Genomic DNA, 20,840 nt, shown 5'->3' with positions numbered 1-20,840 from the left:
GTTCCAGTGAAGGGACATTTTAATGCTACAGCATACAAGGACATTCTGTGCCAACAGTTTGAAGAAGGCCCTTTCCTGTTTCAGCATGACAATGCCCCTGTGCACAAATCGTGGTCCATACAGAAATGTTTTGTCGAGATCAATGTGGAAGAACTTGACTGACCTACAGAGCCCTGACCTCAACCCCATCGAACACCTTTGGGATGAATTGGAACGCCAACTATGAGCCAGGCCTAATCGCCGAGCATCAGTGCCTGACATTACTAATTATCGTGGCTGAATGGAAGCAAGTCCCAGCAGCAATGTTCCAACATCTAGTGGAAAGCCTTCCGAGAAGAGTGGAGGCTATTATAGCAGCAATGTTCCAACATCTAGTGGAAAGCCTTCCCAGAAGAGTGTAGGCTGTTATAGCAGCAATGTTCCAACATCTAGTGGAAAGCCTTCCCAGAAGAGTGGAGGCTGTTATAGCAGCAATGTTCCAACATCTAGTGGAAAGCCTTCCGAGAAGAGTGGAGGCTATTATAGCAGCAATGTTCCAACATCTAGTGGAAAGCCTTCCCAGAAGAGTGTAGGCTGTTATAGCAGCAAAGGGAAGACCAACTCCATATTAATGCCCATGATTTTGGAACAAGATGTTCGACGAGCAGGTGTCCACATACTTCTGATAGTGTACTGTATATTTCAAATTGTGTTAATTTTCTATCTGAAAGGTGGGTCTGTCCCTTCACAGCCTAGTCAACAGTCTGTCCCCATCACAGCCTAGTCAACAGTCTGTCCCCATCACAGCCTAGTCAACAGTCTGTCCCCATCACAGCCTAGTCAACAGTCTGTCCCCATCACAGCCTAGTCAACAGTCTGTCCCTTCACAGCCTAGTCAACAGTCTGTCCCTTCACAGCCTAGTCAACAGTCTGTCCCCATCACAGCCTAGTCAACAGTCTGTCCCTTCCCAGCCTAGTCAACAGTCTGTCCCTTCCCAGCCTAGTCAACAGTCTGTCCCTTCCCAGCCTAGTCAACAGTCTGTCCCTTCCCAGCCTAGTCAACAGTCTGTCCCTTCACAGCCTAGTCAACAGTCTGTCCCCATCACAGCCTAGTCAACAGTCTGTCCCTTCCCAGCCTAGTCAACAGTCTGTCCCTTCCCAGCCTAGTCAACAGTCTGTCCCTTCACAGCCTAGTCAACAGTCTGTCCCTTCCCAGCCTAGTCACCAGTCTGTCCCTTCACAGCCTAGTCACCAGTCTGTCCCTTCACAGCCTAGTCAACAGTCCATCACACACAGGTGGGTCTGTCCCGTCACAGCCTAGTCAATCATACTCAGTACATTTTAGGTCTCAGAACAAATATGGCAATGCTGACTGACTAGCTAGCTGACTGATTGACTAGCTAGCTGACTGACTGACTATCTGACTGACTGATTGACAAGCTAGCTGACTGATTGACAAGCTCGCTGACTGACTAGCTGACTGACTAGCCGACTGACTGACTAGCTAGCCGACTGACTGACAAGCCGACTGACTAGCTAGCCGACTGACTAGCTAGCTGACTGACTGACTAGCTGACTGACTAGCTGACTGACTGATTGACAAGCTAGCTGACTGATTGACAAGCTAGCTGACTGACTAGCTGACTGACTAGCCGACTGACTGACTAGCTAGCCGACTGACTGACAAGCCGACTGACTAGCTAGCCGACTGACTAGCTAGCTGACTGACTAGCTAGCTGACTGACTGACTAGCTAGTTAGCTGACTGACTGACTAGCTAGCTGACTGACTGACTAGCTGCACTGACTAGCTAGCTGACTGACTGACTGACTAGCATACTGACTGACTGAATAGCTTGATGACTAGCTGTTGGCTGACTGACTAGCTAGTTGACTGACTGACTAGCTAGTTGACTGACTGACAGCTAGCTGACTAGCTAGCTGACTGACTGACTGACTAGCTAGCTGACTGACTGACTGACTAGCAAGCTGACTGACTAGCAAGCTGACTGACTAGCTAGCTGACTGACTAGCTAGCTGACTGACTAGCAAGCTGACTGACTAGCTAGCTGACTGACTAGCTAGCTGACTGACTGGCAAGCTGACTGACTAGCTAGCTGACTGACTAGCTAGCTGACAGAAACAGCTGACAGCTAGCTGACTGACTAGCAAGCTGACTGACTAGCAAGCTGACTGACTAGCAAGCTGACTGACTAGCAAGCTGACTGACTAGCTAAGCTGACTGACTAGCTAGCTGACTGACTAGCCTATGACAGCTAGCTGACTGACTGAAGCAGCTGACTGACTGACTAGCAAGCTGACTGACTAGCTAGCTGACTGACTATAAGCTGACTGACTGGCAAGCTGACTGACATTGACTGACTATTTAGCTGACTGATACCGAATGACTAGCTAGCTGACTGACTGACTAGCTAGCTGACTGACTGACTAGCTAGCTGACTGACTAGCAAGCTGACTGACTGGCAAGCTGACTGACTAGCTAACTGACTGACTGACTGACTAGCTAGCTGACTGACTGACTAACAAGCTGACTGACTGACTAGCAAGCTGACTGACTGACTAGCAAGCTGACTGACTGACTAGCAAGATGACTGCCTGACTAGCTAGCTGACTGCCTGACTAGCTAGCTGGCTGACTAGCTAGCTGACTGACTAGCTAGCTGACTGACTAGCTAGCTGACTGACTAGCTAGCTGACTGACTAGCTAGCTGACTGACTGACTGACTGACTAGCTAGCTGACTGACTAGCTAGCTGACTGACTGACTGACTAGCTAGCTAGCTGACTGACTAGCCGATGACTAGCTAGCTGACTGACTAGCTAGCTGACTGACTGACTAGCTAGCTGACTGACTAGCTAGCTGACTGACTAGCAAGCTGACTGACTAGCAAGCTGACTGACTGGCAAGCTGACTGACTAGCTAGCTGACTGACTAGCTAACTGACTGACTGACTGACTAGCTAGCTGACTGACTGACTAGCAAGCTGACTGACTGACTAGCAAGCTGACTGACTGACTAGCAAGCTGACTGCCTGACTAGCTAGCTGACTGCCTGACTAGCTAGCTGACTGCCTGACTAGCAAGCTGACTGACTAGCTAGCTGACTGACTAGCTAGCTGACTGACTGACTAGCTAGTTAGTTGACTGACTGACTAGCTAGCTGACTGACTGACTGACTAGCTAGCTGACTGACTAGCAAGCTGACTGACTGACTGACTAGCTAGTTGACTGACTGACTGACTAGCAAGATGACTGACTGAGCTAGTTGACTGACTGACTGACTAGCTAGCTAGCTGACTGACTAGCCGTATGACTAGCTAGCTGACTGACTGACTAGCTAGCTGACTGACTGACTAGCAAGCTGACTGACTAGCTAGCTGACTGACTAGCAAGCTGACTGACTAGCTGACTGACTGACTAGCTGACTGACTGACTAGCTAGCTGACTGACTGACTAGCAAGCTGACTGACTAGCAAGCTGACTGACTGGCAAGCTGACTGACTAGCTGACTGACTGACTGACTAGCTAGCTGACTGACTAGCAAGCTGACTGACTGACTAGCAAGCTGACTGACTGACTAGCAAGCTGACTGACTGACTAGCAAGATGACTGCCTGACTAGCTAGCTGACTGCCTGGCTAGCTGACTGACTGACTGGCTAGCTGACTGACTGGCTAGCTGACTGACTGACTAGCTAGCTGACTGACTAGCTAGCTGACTGACTAGCTGACTGACTAGCTAGCTGACTGACTGACTGACTAGCTAGTTGACTGACTAGCTAGTTGACTGACTGACTGACTAGCTAGTTGACTGACTAGCTAGTTGACTGACTGACTAGCTAGCTAGCTGACTAGCAAGCTAGCTGACTAGCAAGCTGACTGACTAGCTAGCTGACTAGCTAGCTGACTAGCTAGCTGACTAGCTAGCTGACTAGCTAGCTGACTGACTGACTAGCTAGCTAGCTGACTAGCTAGCTGACTGACTGACTAGCTAGCTAGCTGACTAGCTAGCTGACTGACTGACTAGCTAGCTAGCTGACTAGCTAGCTGACTGACTGACTAGCTAGCTGACTGACTGACTAGCTAGCTGACTAGCTAGCTGACTGACTAGCTAGCTGACTAGCTAGCTGACTGACTAGCTGACTGACTAGCTAGCTGACTGACTAGCTAGCTGACTGACTGACTAGCTAGCTGACTGACTAGCTAGCTGACTGACTAGCTAGCTGACTGACTAGCTAGCTGACTGACTAGCTAGCTGACTGACTGACTAGCTAGCTAGCTGACTAGCTAGCTGACTGACTAGCTAGCTGACTAGCTAGCTGACTGACTAGCTAGCTGACTAGCTAGCTGACTGACTAGCTAGCTGACTAGCTAGCTGACTGACTAGCTAGCTGACTGACTAGCTAGCTGACTGACTAGCAAGCTGACTGACTAGCTAGCTGACTGACTAGCTAGCTGACTGACTAGCTAGCTGACTGACTAGCTGACTGACTAGCTAGCTGACTGACTAGCTAGCTAGCTGACTAGCTAGCTGACTGACTAGCTAGCTAGCTGACTAGCTAGCTGACTGACTAGCTAGCTGACTGACTGACTGACTAGAGCTGACTAGCTAGCTGACTAGCTAGCTGACTAGCTAGCTGACTAGCTAGCTGACTAGCTAGCTGACTGAGCTGACTAGCTAGCTGACTAGCTAGCTGACTGCTAGCTGACTAGCTAGCTGACTAGCTAGCTGACTGACTAGCTGACTGACTAGCTAGCTAGCTGACTGACTAGCTGACTGACTGACTAGCTAGCTGACTGACTAGCTAGCTGACTGACTGACTAGCTAGCTGACTGACTGACTAGCTAGCTGACTGACTAGCTAGCTGACTGACTGAGTAGCTAGCTGACTGACTGAGTAGCTAGCTGACTGACTAGCTAGCTGACTAGCTAGCTGACTGACTAGCTAGCTGACTGACTGACTAGCTAGCTGACTAGCTAGCTGACTGAGCAGCCAAATCACTAGAGGGGCACAGCGACATCACTAGAGGGGCACAGCGACATCACTAGAGGGGCACAGCGGGTAGAGGGCCAGTAGAGTAGAGCTCAGCCAGGGCAATAGAGGGTAGAGGGACAGTAGAATAGTAGAGTAGAGCTCAGCCAGGGCAATAGAGTGGCAGTAGAGTAGAGCTCAGCCAGGGCAATAGAGGGTAGAAGGGCAGTAGAATAGAACTCAGCCAGGGCAATAGTGGGTAAAGGGGCAGTAGAATAGAACTCAGCCAGGGCAATAGAGGGTAGAGGGGCAGTAGAATAGAACTCAGCCAGGGCAATAGAGGGTAGAGGGGCAGTAGAATAGAACTCAGCCAGGGCAATAGAGGGTAGAGGGGCAGTAGAAAAGAACTCAGCCAGGGCAATAGAGGGGCAGTAGAGTAGAGCTCAGCCAGGGCAATAGAGGGGCAGTAGAATAGAGCTCAGCCAGGGCAATAGAGGGTCGAGGGGCAGTAGAATAGAACTCAGCCAGGGCAATAGAGGGTAGAGGGGCAGTAGAATAGAACTCAGCTAGGGCAATAGAGGGTAGAGGGGCAGTAGAAAAGAACTCAGCCAGGGCAATAGAGGGTAGAGGGGCAGTAGAAAAGAACTCAGCCAGGGCAATAGAGGGTCGAGGGGCAGTAGAAAAGAACTCAGCCAGGGCAATAGAGGGTCGAGGGGCAGTAGAAAATAACTCAGCCAGGGCAAGAGGGTCAAGGGTGCAAGAATAGAACTCAGCCAGGGCAATAGAGGGTAGAGGGGCAGTAGAATAGAACTCAGCTAGGGCAATAGAGGGTAGAGGGGCAGTAGAAAAGAACTCAGCCAGGGCAATAGAGGGTAGAGGAGCAGTAGAAAAGAACTCAGCCAGGGCAATAGAGGGTATCAAATCAAAGTGTATTTGTCACGTGTGCCGAATAGAACAGGTGTAGACCTTACAGTGAAATGCTTACTTATAGGCTCTAATCAATAGTGCAAAAAATGTATTAGGTGAACAATAGTTATTAAGTAAAGAAATAAAACACATGTAAAAAGACAGTGAAAAATAACAGTAGAGAGGCTATATACAGACACCGGTTAGTCAGGCTGATTGAGGTAGTAAGTACATGTAGATATGAGTAGAGCTCTGAGGGGCAGTAGAGTAGAGCTCAGCCAGGGCAATAGAGGGTAGAGGGGCAGTAGAATAGTAGAGTAGAGCTCAGCCAGGGCAATAGAGGGTAGAGGGGAAGTAGAGTAGAGCTCAGCCAGGGCAATAGAGGGGCAGTAGAGTAGAGCTCAGCCAGGGCAATAGAGGGGCAGTAGAGTAGAGCTCAGCCAGGGCAATAGAGGGCAGTAGAGTAGAGCTCAGCCAGGGCTATAGAGGGGCAGTAGAGTAGAGCTCAGCCAGGGCAATAGAGGGGCAGTAGAGTAGAGCTCAGCCAGGGCAATAGAGGGGCAGTAGAGTAGAGCTCAGCCAGGGTAATATTATGCCATTAACTTAAGGCTACATAAGTATCAAGGGTGAATTTTTAAATATTTGAACATTTCAATGTAAAGTGCTATTTTTTGCATAGATACTGAGTACGGACACATTATTTGTGTGTACCACGTGTATCATTATTTGGTCAAATTAAATCAGGTGTTCATCAGTGCTCAGTTCTAGGACCTCTCAATTATTATTGTCAATGTACTACAATCATTGGACGTTTACTTTATGAATCCAGTACTGAATGATATGAGATGGGTCTATTATTGGAACACATTGGGCATCATTCCCCATCAGCTGAAGAGTTCCACAAGTAGAGAAATCCTTACGATATCATCACTAGGGTCCCAGAAACATGCCCGAAATCCCCAGGTTTATCAAGAAATCCTGGTCGGGGATTCTCCAACCAGGATTTACGGAAAAGTCAGGAATTTGAGGATAGTTTCCAGAATTGTGCAACGCTCAAACGTACTGCCTGATACCCCAGCCGTAGAGAGAGAACCACCTACCCAAAGATGTCCTCCTCCTTCCCAGCCCCATGGAGAGAACCACCTACCCAGAGCCAGAGATGTCCTCCTCCTTCCCAGCCCCAGGGAGAGAGAACCACCTACCCAGAGCCAGAGATGTCCTCCTCCTTCCCAGCCCCACCTACCCAGAGCCAGAGATGTCCTCCTCCTTCCCAGCCCAGGGAGAGAGAACCATCTACCCAGAGCCAGAGATGTCCTCCTCCTTCCCAGCCCCAGGGAGAGAGAACCACCTACCCAGAGATGTCCTCCTCCTTCCCAGCCCCAGGGAAAGAGAACCACCTACCCAGAGCCAGAGATGTCCTCCTCCTACCCAGCCCCCCACCTACCCAGAGCCAGCGATGTCCTCCTCCTTCCCAGCCCCAGGGAAAGAGAACCACCTACCCAGAGCCAGAGATGTCCTCCTCCTACCCAGCCCCACCTACCCAGAGCCAGCGATGTCCTCCTCCTTCTCAGCCCCCTGCCCCACCTACCCAGAGCCAGAGATGTTCTCCTCCTTCCAAGCCCCAGGGAGAGAGAACCATCTACCCAGAGCCAGAGATGTCCTCCTCCTTCCCAGCCCCAGGGAGAGAGAACCACCTACCCAGAGATGTCCTCCTCCTTCCCAGCCCCAGGGAAAGAGAACCACCTACCCAGAGCCAGAGATGTCCTCCTCCTACCCAGCCCCACCTACCCAGAGCCAGAGATGTCCTCCTCCTTCTCAGCCCCAGGGAGAGAGAACCACCTACCCAGAGCCAGAGATGTCCTCCTCTTTCCCAGCCCCAGGGAAAGAGAACCACCTACCCAGAGCCAGAGATGTCCTCCTCCTACCCAGCCCCACCTACCCAGAGCCAGAGATGTCCTCCTCCTTCCCAGTCCTAGGGAGAGAGAACCACCTACCCAGAGATGTCCTCCTCCTTCCCAGTCCCAGGCAGAGAGAACCACCTACCCAGAGATGTCCTCCTCCTTCCCAGTCCCAGGGAGAGAGAACCACCTACCCCGTGATGTCCTCCTCCTTCCCTTCCTCCTGCTCCTCATCGTAAGGTTCCAGCTTCACTCTGAGGCGAGCAAATGAAGGCCAGTCTTCATCATCAGACTCATGCTTGTGACAATCATCTTCTTCCTCATTGTCATCATCACCTTCCCTTTCAGCCATCCGCTGCACAGGCTTCAAAGGTTCTGCCTCAGGTTTGTCCTTGGTCAGCTCAGTCTTCTCCTCCTGTGGGGGGTGACATGGTGCTGTTACTTCATATTCTGTTTATCAATCATCTTATTACATCATATCCTGTTTAACAATCATCTTATTACATCATATCGTGTTTATCAATCATCTTATTACATCATATCCTGTTTATAAATCATCTTATTGCATCATATCCTGTTTAACAGTCATCTTATTACATCATATCCTGTTTATCAATCATCTTATTACATCATATCCTGTTTATCAATCATCTTATTGCATCATATCCTGTTTATAAATCTTATTGCATCATATCCTGTTTATAAATAATCGTATTACATCATATCCTGTTTCTAAATCATGTTATTGCATCATATCCTGTTTATAAATCTTATTGCATCATATCCTGTTTATAAATAATCGTATTACATCATATCCTGTTTCTAAATCATCTTATTGCATCATATCCTGTTTAACAATCATCCGTAACAAATGTTACACATATAAGCCCATCTAAAGTGAAAAACATACATGGTCATCTAACTAAAGGTTAAAACACCATAAATGGTATGTAAAGAATGTGTTTTGGCAACTGACAATAAGGGTATGTCTGGTCTATGAACTTAATGTTTATTATTTTCATTGAATGCTCTGTCAAATGCTGTATCTTTAAATAATGTGGGCTGATTGGGAGAAAAGGGGTGTCTGTTTGCACCAGGGGGAGAGTAATGCCGCTCTTGGGGGGTCTGTGACCTAGGTTTGCCAGGCTCATTTCTGGAGAATTTCATCTGTAAAGTGTTTGTGTAGGTGGCTGGAATACGCGTAATGAATTCCCGTTCTGGCACGCCTCTTCAAACAGTGGATTATACTTCCAAACGGAGTTGAACAATTTAAAGATTTAAACTCCTGCTAGTTAGCTAGTAAATGTTAACTTGCTGGCTCGCTAGCTAACGTTACGTATATGATCTGTGTAGTAATATTATTCAAATCAGAAAACCATTTGCATTGCTAGTTATAACCTAATGTTAGCTAGCTACCTGCAGAGTCATACTACAGCTATGGCAATGTTTGTGTTGGTAGTTGTATGAGTTGGTATTATGGTTCATTATTTAGCTAGCTAGCTGCATGTCTAAACAAAATACTCCACTTTGTCAGATAATTCCATGATCCATCAAGTTAGCCAGGTGTATTTGGAGGTGATTACCATCATCGATTATGCCTAGACAACAGAGACCCATCCACCTAGCTAGATGTGGCTGGTGGGGGGTGGGGGGGGTGGTTATGGCCATCTATAGTATGTCATGAACATGTGTACATGTCTAGGACAACAGAGACCCATCCACCTAGCTAGATGTGGCTGGTGGTCATATCATTTCCTTCACATGACCCATCCATTTAGACCAGTGTGTCTGGTAAATGTCATCTAATAATGATACGAATATTGTATCTGGACACTTTCTGTTTCTGATATTGCTGCTATGTTAGTAACCACTTCACTGTACCGTTTACACCTTCTGTATCCTGTGAGTGTGACAAATAAACCTAGATGTTATTTGATATAGTGAATGTTTAGCACATGGCCTCATGTGAATCCTTAAAGAGATGGGTGGGGCTAAAGTTTAAGAGGGTGTGAGCGATGTTGAATGGGTGTAGACAAAGAAGAGCTCTCCACTAGGTACCAAAACAATCAAGTGCCGTTTTCTCAAAAGTGAGGTTACAAGTTTATTAACTTTCAAAGCAGAATTACTTTCCCAATGCTCCTCAACTGTAGTGTCTGACATACAGACATAACATTTTCTAGCTCTGAGTATTTACTTTTATCCAATTTAAAAAACACAATTTCAAATTTAGCGCCATAAGACCAAATCGAGGCGGTCAGTCTCATATTTGGATAAAAAACAAAAAGGCACACTATCAGATGAAGCCCAAATTTCTACAGGATACATTCATTTTATAGCTTTGGACATGTGTGCATCCTATCAAAGTAAGTGCCTTATTAAGTTATCATCATAGTTTCTGTATATTGTCTTGTCATTTCTACTGTAGTGTTTACAGACATATTCAATCTCTCCCTATCCCAGTCTACTGTCCCCCACATGCTTCAAGATGGCCACCATTGTTCCTGTTCCCAAGAAGGCAAAGATAACTGAACTAAATGACCCCGTAGCACTCACTTCTGTCATCATGAAGTGATTTGAAAGGCTAGTTAAGGATCATATCACCTCTACCTTACCTGACGCCCTAGACTCACTTCAATTTGCATACCGTCCCATTATTTTACTTTTAGGTTGTGTGTACTGTTGTGGATTGTTAGATACTACTGCACTGTTGGACCTAGGAATACAAGTATTTTGCTAAACCCACAATAACATCTGCTAAATATGTGTATTTGATGTTTTAGGAGCTAGTAGCAGAGCTTTCATGTCTTTCATGTCATAGGAGATAGAAGCAGAGCTTCCATGTCTGTCATGTCATAGGAGATAGAAGCAGAGCTTCCATGTCTGTCATGTCATAGGAGATAGAAGCAAACATGACTCAAGAGGGAGCCAGAAATCAAGAAGAAAATAAAAATAAACTGTACCCCCACCAGACCTTCCACTGCTGATGCCTTTACAGATTCTGCCGTTATGCTCACAAAGCTTGCCGGTAATAGACTACACCAAGGGTCTGCACCCTGTTTCTTGTCAAGTGACAATTTATCTTAACATCTACTGATCTGCTGTTCTGGTTTTCATTTGAACAGTTTCATTTCATTCATAATAACATCTTTGCATCTCAAAATCATTTGTCATGTGGGAAATCAAAATTCTATCTAAATTAAAATGATAAAAGTCTAAAAAGTATCTATTGCCACTGCCAACTATGTAAAAATAGCCTACATAAAGACAACAAATAAAAACATTGCAGTCTGCAGGTAGAAAAGAGCCTGATAAAAATAAATATTCTATAAATCACATTGGCTACATTTCACCTTTCTGCAAGAAACTTGAAACATTGTATAAAATATTCTGGGCCCTAAGAGTTTCCTGCACCAGTGAGCTCCAGACAGACATGGCTGAATAAATAACAATAATAACATCATACACTTAATGTTAGGTATGGAGCCAGCTAGCTACCGTCAGCTAGCTAACAGTACACTTTAGCTTGAAATTAAACTTCTGTCAAAATTAGAAACGTGTCATATCTGAAAATGTAGCTAGCTATCTTACATCATCATACATGGTGGGTGCGTCTCCCTGTCACGGATGCCCTAAGTTTGAAGATGTATTCCGGAGACAGGTGTTTTCTCCATCTCTTTAGCTATCTTTACTCTAATTACACTGGTTTCAAAACTCGATCCTCCAGAAAGTGGAGATCAACACTTATGCAGCTCCACTACATTATACATGTTTTAAAAATCCGTTTGACAGGATTACCAACAGACTGACCAGCTCAAATAGACAGAAGCCCTCTATATGGCAGGCCAATCTGAACTCCTCTTTTGGCATGTCCAGCCCACTCATTATCTCAGCCAATCATGGCTAGTGGGAAGGTTGCTGACTTTTTCTGTGGCTTATTAACAAACTAGGCTCAAAATGTAACCACATAGCAACAAACCAACTAGGCTCGTAATTTAACAAATGTATTCGTATTTACAGATGGCATACAAGTTTGTCATTAAGGCACATGAAAGTTTTTTTAAAAAGAAACAAAAAATGGCTCTCCTGTAGTTTGTGACATATGCCTGGTTTCCTGAAATGGGCCACAAATTTGCTTAACAAGTCACATAATACGTTGCTTAATGTTTAACATGATTATTGTAATGACTACCTCATCACTGAATGTCAAACAGGTTCAACAACAGAGACAAAGAAAGGCACCTATTAGTAGTTGGGTAAAAAAAAAAAAGGCAGACATTGAATATCCCTTTGAGCATGGTGAAGTTATTAATTACACTTTGGACGGAGAATCATTACACCCAGTCACTACAAGGATACAGGCGTCCTTACTAACTCAGTTTCCGGAGAGGAAGGAAACCGCTCATTAACCCAGTCCAGGGTTTCCATCCACCTTCTAGATGGTAGCGGGGTGAAAAGGATGTGGCTCGAGTGGCCGAGGTCCCCACATGCTGCCACCACCATACTTCACCATAGGGATCGTGCCAGGTTTCCTCCATACGTACCCCTTGGCATTCAGGCCAAAGAGTTCAATCTTGGTTTCATCTGACCAGATAATCTTGTTTCTCATAGTCTGAGAGTCCTTTAGGTGCTTTTTGGCAAACTCCAAGTGGGCTGTCATGTGCCTTTTACTGAGGAGTAGCTTCCGTCTGCCAACTACCATTAAGGCCTGATTGGTGGAGTGCTGCAGAGATGGTTGTCCTTCTGGAAGGTGGTCCAATCTTCACAGAGGAACTCTGGAGCTCTGTCAGAGTGACCATTGGATTCTTGGTCACCTCCCTGACCAAGGCACTTCTCCCCCGATTGCTCAGTTTGGCCAGGCCGGCCAGCTTTAGGAAGAGTGTTAGTGGTTCCGAACTTCTTCCATTTAAGAATGATGGAGGGCACTGTGTTCTGGGGACCTTCAATGCTGCAGAAATGTTTTGGAAATGTTTTGGTACCCTACCCCAGATCTATGTAAACAGAATCCTGTCTCGGTGCTCTACGGACAATTCCTTCGACCTCATGGCTTGGTTTCTGCTCTGACTACTGTGAGACCTTTATATAGACAGGAGTGTGCCTTTCCAAATCATGTCCAATCAATTGAATTAACCACAGGTGGACTCCAATCGAGTTGTAGAAACATCAAGGATGATCAATGGAAACAGGATGCACCTGAGCTCAATTTCGAGTCTCATTGCAAAGGGTTTGAATACGTATGTAAATAAGGTATCCGTTTTTTATTTTAAATACATTTGGTAAAGTTTCTAAAGCCATGTTTTTGGTTGTCATTATGGGGTATTGTGTGTAGATTGATGAGGATTTTTATTTATTTAATCAATTTTAGAATAAGGCTGTAACGCAACAAAATGTAGAACAAGTCAAGGGGTCTGAATACTTTCCAAAGGCACTATATATATATACAATCCATGTCTCAATTGTCTCAAGACTTAAAAATCCTTCTTTAACCTGACTCCTCCCCTTCATCTATACTGATTGATGTTGATTTAACAAGTGACATCAACAAGGGATCATAGATTTCATCTGGATTTACTTGGTCAGTATGTCAAAAGAGCAGGTATTCCTAATGTTTTGTGCACTCAGTGTATAGCCAATATTATAAAATGTGAAAAGTCTCTATTCTTTTGAAATTTGTGTAACTGTTAATTTCTGATAATAAACAAAAACTAAAATAAATGATCTATTTCACTTGCTTTGTAAACATATGGTTACTTTTTATTTGCATCTTTATTAAGGCAAATCAGTTAAGAACAAATTCTTATTAACAATGACGGCTAATCCTGGCCAAACCTGGACGTCATTGGGCCAATTGTGCGATGCCCTATGAGACTCCCAATCACGGGCAGTTGTGACACAGCCTGGAATCGAACCAGGGTCTGTAGTAACACCACTAGCACTGAGATGCAGTGCCTTAGACTGCTGCGTCACTCAGGAGTTTCCCATTCCAAAAAAAACAACCTTTGAATTGATTTGAGACAGAGAGAGAGAGAGAGACAGAGACCTTGTAGATGTCAGGCTGAGCGCTGCTGGTCTCTGAGCTCGCTGAGGATTTCTCAGATACATTCTGCTTCTGTTCCTCTCCACAGCTGGAGGAGGCTACAGGGGGGACGGAAGTGGCTCCCCCTGACCATGCCTCCCCACTCTCCCCCTCCGCCTTGGGCTGCTTCAGGGGTAGGTCCATACGGAAAGTGATGACGCAGGAGGTGCAGTATTCCTCAAACCCATACAGGTACCTGAGAAGGAACCCAACACGTCAACAACCACAAATAAGGTGTCAACACTGTGACTCCAATACCACCTGGAGTTATTAGAGTCCTTGATAAAGAGGAGCAAAACAATACCTTATCAAATAACTTCAATCTGCCTCTACTTCAGAAAGCCTTTGTTGAACTGAAATTGGTACTTAATGCAGGTAAAACCAAGTTAAAAACCAAGTATCTCATATGTATATACTGTACTCGATATCATCTACTGTATCTTGCCTATGCTGCTCTGTACCATCACTCATTCATATAAGGTTATCAGTAGTTTTTTTGGAATTGTTAGTTGATTACTTGCTGATTTGCATTGTGGAACTAGAAGCACAAGGTGCATTAACATCTGCTAACCATGTGATGTGACAAATAACCCCACGTAAAAGGTTATCTGATGAAATATCTGGACATCTGGATTGATGAAAAGCTACACTTTCAAAAAGCATATGGATGAGTGAAGAAATTAAGAATTAAAATAGTAATCTATAGTAAACATCACAAAACAAATCAATCTGTCAACATTCATTCTGATTACTGACTATGGCGATGTCCTCTATATGACGATGGCAATGTTGTTTATATAAATTCAGCAGCCAGTTTTGAAGCCATTGGGACAGACGATGGCGCATTGCAATTTATAACGGGTGGTAGGTTCAGTACACATAAAGCATAGCGTAATTGTAGTTGATTATTGGTGTTTATTATGTTTGATATGTCATCTTTATAAAAAACAATTAGTCCTTTATTGACTTACCTGTATAACGTAATATATATTTATACACAGTTGAAGTCAGAAGTTTACATCCACCTTAGACAAATACATTTACATTCAGTTTCACAATTCCTGACATTTAATCCTAGTAAAAATTCCTTGTTTAAGGTCAGGTAGGATCACCACTATATTTTAAGAATGTGAAATGTCAAATAATAGTAGAGAAAGATTTATTTAAAAACTTTTATTTCTTTCATCACATTCCCAGTGTGTCAGAAGTTTACATACACTCAATTAGAATTTGGTAGCATTGCCTTTAAATTGTTTAACTTGGGTCAATCGTTTCGGGTAGCCTTCCACAAGCTTCCCACAATAAGTTAAATACAAGTTACATACATTTAGGTTGGAATCATTAAAACTTGTTTTTCAACCACTCCACAAATTACATATAACAAACTATAGTTTTGGCAAGTCGGTTAGGACATCTACTTTGTGCATGACACAAGTAATTTTTCCAACAACGATTTACAGACAGATTATTTCACTGTATCACAATTCCAGTGGGTCAGACGTTTACATACACCAAGTTGACTGTGCCTTTAAACAGCTTGGAAAATTCCAGAAAATGAAGTCATGGCTTTAGAAGCTTCTGATGGGCTAATTGACATCATTTGAGTCAATTGGAGGTGTACCTGTGGATGTATTTCAAGGCCTACCTTCAAACTCAGTGCCTCTTTGCTTCACATCTTGGGAAAATCCAAATAAATCAGCTAAGACCTCAGAAAAAAATTGTAGGCCTCCACAAGTCTGGTTCATCCTTGGGAGCAATTTCCTAACGCCTGAATGTACCACGTTCATCTATACAAACAATAGTACACAAGTATAAACACCATGGGACCACGCAGCCGTCATACCGCTCAGGAAGGAGATGCGTTCTGTCTCCTAGTGATGAACCTACTTTGGTGCGAAAAATGCAAATCAATCCCAGAACAACAGCAAAAGATCTTGTGAAAATGCTGGAGGAAACAGGTACAAAAGTATCTATATTCACAGTAAAACGAGTCCTATATCGACATAACCTGAAAGGCCTCTCAGCAAGGAAGAAGCCACTGCTCCAAAACCGCAATAGAAAAGCCAGGCTGAGGTTTGCAACTTCACATGGGGACAAAGATTGTAGAAATGTCCTCTGGTCTGATGAAACAAAAATAGAACTGTTTGGCCATAATGACCATTTGTTACGGTTTTCTTCCGTCGAAGGAGAGTCGGACCAAAATGCAGCGTGGTTAATTCGATACATCTTTAATGAAGATGAAACAAGAACAATACAAAAACAATAAACGTAACGTGAAAACCGAAACAGCCTAAACTGGTGCAAACTAACACAGAGACAGGAACAATCACCCACGAAACACTCAAAGAATATGGCTGTCTAAATATGGTTCCCAATCAGAGACAACGAGAATCACCTGCCTCTGATTGAGAACCACCTCAGGCAACCATAGACTTTTCTAGACAACCCTACTAAGCCACAATCCCAATACCTACTAAAACCCCAATACAAAAACACACCACAAAATAAACCCATGTCACACCCTGGCCTGGCCAAATAAATAAAGAAAACACAAAATACTAAGACCAGGGCGTGACACCATTGTTATGTTTGGAGGAAAAAGGGGAGGCTTGCAAGCTGAAGAACACCATCCCAACTGTGAGGCCGGTGGTGGCAGCATCATGTTGTGCTTTGCTGCAGGAGGGACTGGTGCACTTCACAAAATCGATGGATTCATGAGGATGGAAAATTATGTGGACATATTGAAGCAACATCTCAAGACATCAGTCAGGAAGTTAAAGCTTGGTCACAAATGGGTCTTCCAAATGGACAATGACCCCAAGCATATTTCCAAAGTTGTGGCAAAATGGCTTAAGGACAACAAAGTCAAGGTATTGGAGTGGCCATTTTAAAGCCCTGACCTCAATCCCAGAGAAGATTTGTGGGTGCGAGCAAGAAGGCCTACAAACCTGACTCAGTTACACCAGCTCTGTCAGGAGAAATGGGCCAAAATTCACCCAACTTATTGTGGGAAGCTTGTGGAAGGCTACCTGAAATGTTTGACCCAAGTTAAACAATTTAAAGCAATGCTACCAAATACTAATTGAGTGTATGTAAACTTTTGACCCACTGGAAATGTGATGAAAGAAATAAAAGCTGAAATAATCATTCTCTCTACTATTATTCTGACATTTTACATTCTTAAAATAAAGTGGTGATCCTAAGACAGGGAGTTTAAATGTATTTGGTGAAGGTGTTTGGTGTATGTAAACTTCCGACTTCAACTGTACAAGTATTCAGACCCTTTGATATGAGACTCAAAATTGAGCTCAGGTGCATCTTGTTTCCATTGATCATCCTTGAGATGTTTCCACAACACCTGTGGTAAATTAAATTGATTGGACGTGATTTGGGAAGGCACACACCTGTCTTTTCAAGGTCCCACAGTTGGCAGCTCAGACTTTGCAGTGATATCATGAACATTCTATTCAAATGGATACTTGCATAGTGGAGTCTTTTGTTAACTATGTAGCTAGCTAGCTTGGCAAACAACTAACGATAATCCCAACTCATGAAGTTCATATACTGCATGAATCTGCAGGTGGCTAACCAACCAGATTCAAATGTAAACTATTTAACATTAGGCTATCAATAGCAAAGAAAATGGCTCAAATGCAAATAATATTTTATATAATACTTTTATTTCTTACTTTTTTTGTAGGTATTTTCTTAAAACTTCATTGTTGGGGCTCGCACCTGTTGTATTTGACATTTATTTTTTTATTTCACCTTTATTATTTAACCAGGTGGTTCACTTGGTAAACCATTTTATATTTTATTTCACCTTTATTTAACAAAGTAGGTCAGTTAAGAACAAGTTCTCATTTACAACTGCGACCTGGCCAAGATAAAGCAAAGCAGTGCCACAAAAACAATACAGAGTTACACATGGAATAAACAAACATACAGTCAATAACACAATACAAAAAATCTATAGACATTGTGTGCAAATGTAGAATAGTAGGAGGTAAGGCCATAGAGGCTAAATAATTTGGCATTAACACTGGAGTGATAGACGCGCAGATGGTAGCCAGCAGCATACCACTGCTGGCTTGCTTCCTGGTCAGTTCCTGGATGGGAGACCAGATGCTCCTGGAAGTGGTGTTGGAGGGCCAGTAGGAGGCACTCTTTCTTCTGGTCTAAAAATGTTTCCCAATGCCCCAGTGATTGGGGACACTGCCCTGTGTAGGGTGACGTCTTTCGGATGGGACGTTAAATGGGTGTCCTGACTCTCTGAGGTCATTAAAGATCCCATGGCACTTATCGTAAGAGTAGGGGTGTTAACCCCAGTGTCCTGGCTAAATTCTGAATCTGGCCCTCAAAACATCATGGTCACCTAATAATCCCCAGTTTACAATTGGCTCATTCATCCCCCTCCTCTCCCCTGTAACTATTCCCCAGGTTGTTGCTGCAAATGAGAACGTGTTCTCAGTCAACTTACCTGGTAAAATAACAGATGACCTGGAGCCAGTGGGTTTGGCGACGAATATGTAGCGAGGGCCAGCCAACGAGAGCGTACAGGTCGCAGTGGTAGATAGTATATGGGGCTTTGGTGATAAAACGGATGGCAATAAGAAAGACATCTAATTTGCTGAGTAGAGTGTTGGAGGCTATTTTGTAAATGACATCACCGAAGTCGGCAGGATAGTCAGTTTACGAGGGTATGTTTGGTAGCATGAGGGAAGGAGGCTTTGTTGCGAAACAGAAAGCCGATTCTAGATTTCATTTTGGATTGGAGATGCTTAATGAGAGTCTGGAAGGAGAGTTTACAGTCTAACCAGACACCTAGGTATTTGTAGTTGTCCACATATTCTAAGTCAGAACCGTCCAGAGAAGTGATGCTGGATGGGCGGGCAGGTGTGGGCAGCGATTGGTTGAAGAGCATGCGTTTAGTTTTACTAGCATTTAAAAGCAGTTGGAGGTCACGGAAGGAGTGTTGTATGGCATTGAAGCTTGTTTGGAGAGTTGTTAACAGTGTCCAAAGAAGGGCCAGAAGTATACAGAATGGTGTCGTCTGAATAGAGGTGGATCAGAGAATCACCAGCAGCAAGAGCGACATCATTGATATATACAGAGGAAAGAGTCGGCCCGAGAATTGAACCCTGTGGCACCCCCATAGAGACTGCCAGAGGTCTGGACAACAGGCCCTCTGATTTGACACACTGAAATCTGAGAAGTAGTTGGTGAACCAGGCGAGGCAATCATTTGAGAAACCAAGGCTATTGAGTCTGCCGATAAGAATGCAGTGATTGACAGAGTCGAAAGCCTTGGCCAGGTCGATGAAGACGGCTGCACAGTCCTGTCTTTTATCGATGGTGGTTATGATATCGTTTAGGACCTCGAGCGTGGCTAAGGTGCACCCGTGACCAGCTCGGAAACCAGATTGCACAGTGGAGAAGGTACGGGTGGATTCGAAATGGTCGGTGATCTGTTTGTTAACTTGGCTTTCGAAAATTTTAGAAAAGGCAGGGTAGGATAGATATAGGTCTGTAACAGTTTGGGTCTAGAGTGTCTCCCCTTTGAAGAGGGGGATGACCGCGTCCGCTTTCCAATCTTTGGAGATCTCAGACGATACGAAAGAGGTTGAACAGGCTAGTAATAGGGGTTGCAACAATTTAATCTGAAAACAAGACTCCCTAAATTTTATCAGCATATCGATTGCGCAACCAGGGGTGGAAAGACCTTGGATCATTGTTACTCTAACTTCCGCGACGCATATAAGGCCCTGCCCTGCCCCCCTTTCGGAAAAGCTGACCACGACTCCATTTTGTTGATCCCTGCCTACAGACAGAAACTAAAACAAGAGGCTCCCACGCTGAGGTCTGTCCAACGCTGGTCTGACCAAGCTGACTCCACACTCCAAGACTGCTTCCATCACGTGGACTGGGAGATGTTTCGTATTGCGTCAGACAACAATATTGACGAATACGCTGATTCGGTGTGCGAGTTCATTAGAACGTGCGTTGAAGATGTCGTTCCCATAGCAACGATTAAAACATTCCCTAACCAGAAACCGTGGATTGATGGCAGCATTCGCGTGAAACTGAAAGCGTGAACCACTGCTTTTAATCAGGGCAAGGTGTCTGGTAACATGACCGAATACAAACAGTGCAGCTATTCCATCCGCAAGGCTATCAAACAAGCTAAGCGTCAGTACAGAGACAAAGTAGAATCTCAATTCAACGGCTCAGACACAAGAGGCATGTGGCAGGGTCTACAGTCAATCACGGACTACAAGAAGAAAACCAGCCCAGTCACGGACCAGGATGTTTTGCTCCCAGGCAGACTAAATAACTTTTTTGCCCGCTTTGAGGACAATACAGTGCCACTGACACGGCCTGCAACGAAAACATGCGGTCTCTCCTTCACTGCAGCCGAGGTGAGTAAGACATTTAAACGTGTTAACCCTCGCAAGGCTGCAGGCCCAGACGGCATCCCCAGCCGCGCCCTCAGAGCATGCGCAGACCAGCTGGCCGGTGTGTTTACGGACATATTCAATCAATCCCTATACCAGTCTGCTGTTCCCATATGCTTCAAGAGGGCCACCATTGTTCCTGTTCCCAAGAAAGCTAAGGTAACTGAGCTAAACGACTACCGCCCCGTAGCACTCACTTCCGTCATCATGAAGTGCTTTGAGAGACTAGTCAAGGGCCATATCACCTCCACCCTACCTGACACCCTAGACTCACTCCAATTTGCTTACCGCCCAAATAGGTCCACAGACGATGCAATCTCAACCACACTGCACACTGCCCTAACCCATCTGGACAAGAGGAATACCTATGTGAGAATGCTGTTCATCGACTACAGCTCGGCATTCAACACCATAGTACCCTCCAAGCTCGTCATCAAGCTCGAGACCCTGGGTCTCGACCCCGCCCTGTGCAACTGGGTACTGGACTTCCTGACGGGCCGCCCCCAGGTGGTGAGGGTAGGCAACAACATCTCCACCCCGCTG

At 44.9% G+C, this 20,840-nt stretch overlaps 1 protein-coding gene across 1 annotated transcript in view; it reads right to left on the bottom strand.

Annotated features, from left to right (window-relative positions):
- LOC112239891 (AT-rich interactive domain-containing protein 4B-like) overlaps nt 1–20,840 on the bottom strand; it is a 180,945-nt gene that overhangs the window by 54,146 nt on the left and 105,959 nt on the right. The window contains 2 exon segments of the mRNA XM_042305847.1: nt 7,812–8,185; nt 13,808–14,039. Of these exon segments, the coding sequence (XP_042161781.1) occupies nt 7,812–8,185; nt 13,808–14,039 (606 nt within the window).

The sequence above is a fragment of the Oncorhynchus tshawytscha genome, linkage group LG25, assembly GCF_018296145.1.
Source record: "Oncorhynchus tshawytscha isolate Ot180627B linkage group LG25, Otsh_v2.0, whole genome shotgun sequence".
Lineage (NCBI taxonomy): Eukaryota > Metazoa > Chordata > Actinopteri > Salmoniformes > Salmonidae > Oncorhynchus > Oncorhynchus tshawytscha.
The sequence above is the reverse complement of the archived record's forward strand: the minus strand, read 5'-3'. Positions and strand labels throughout refer to the sequence as shown.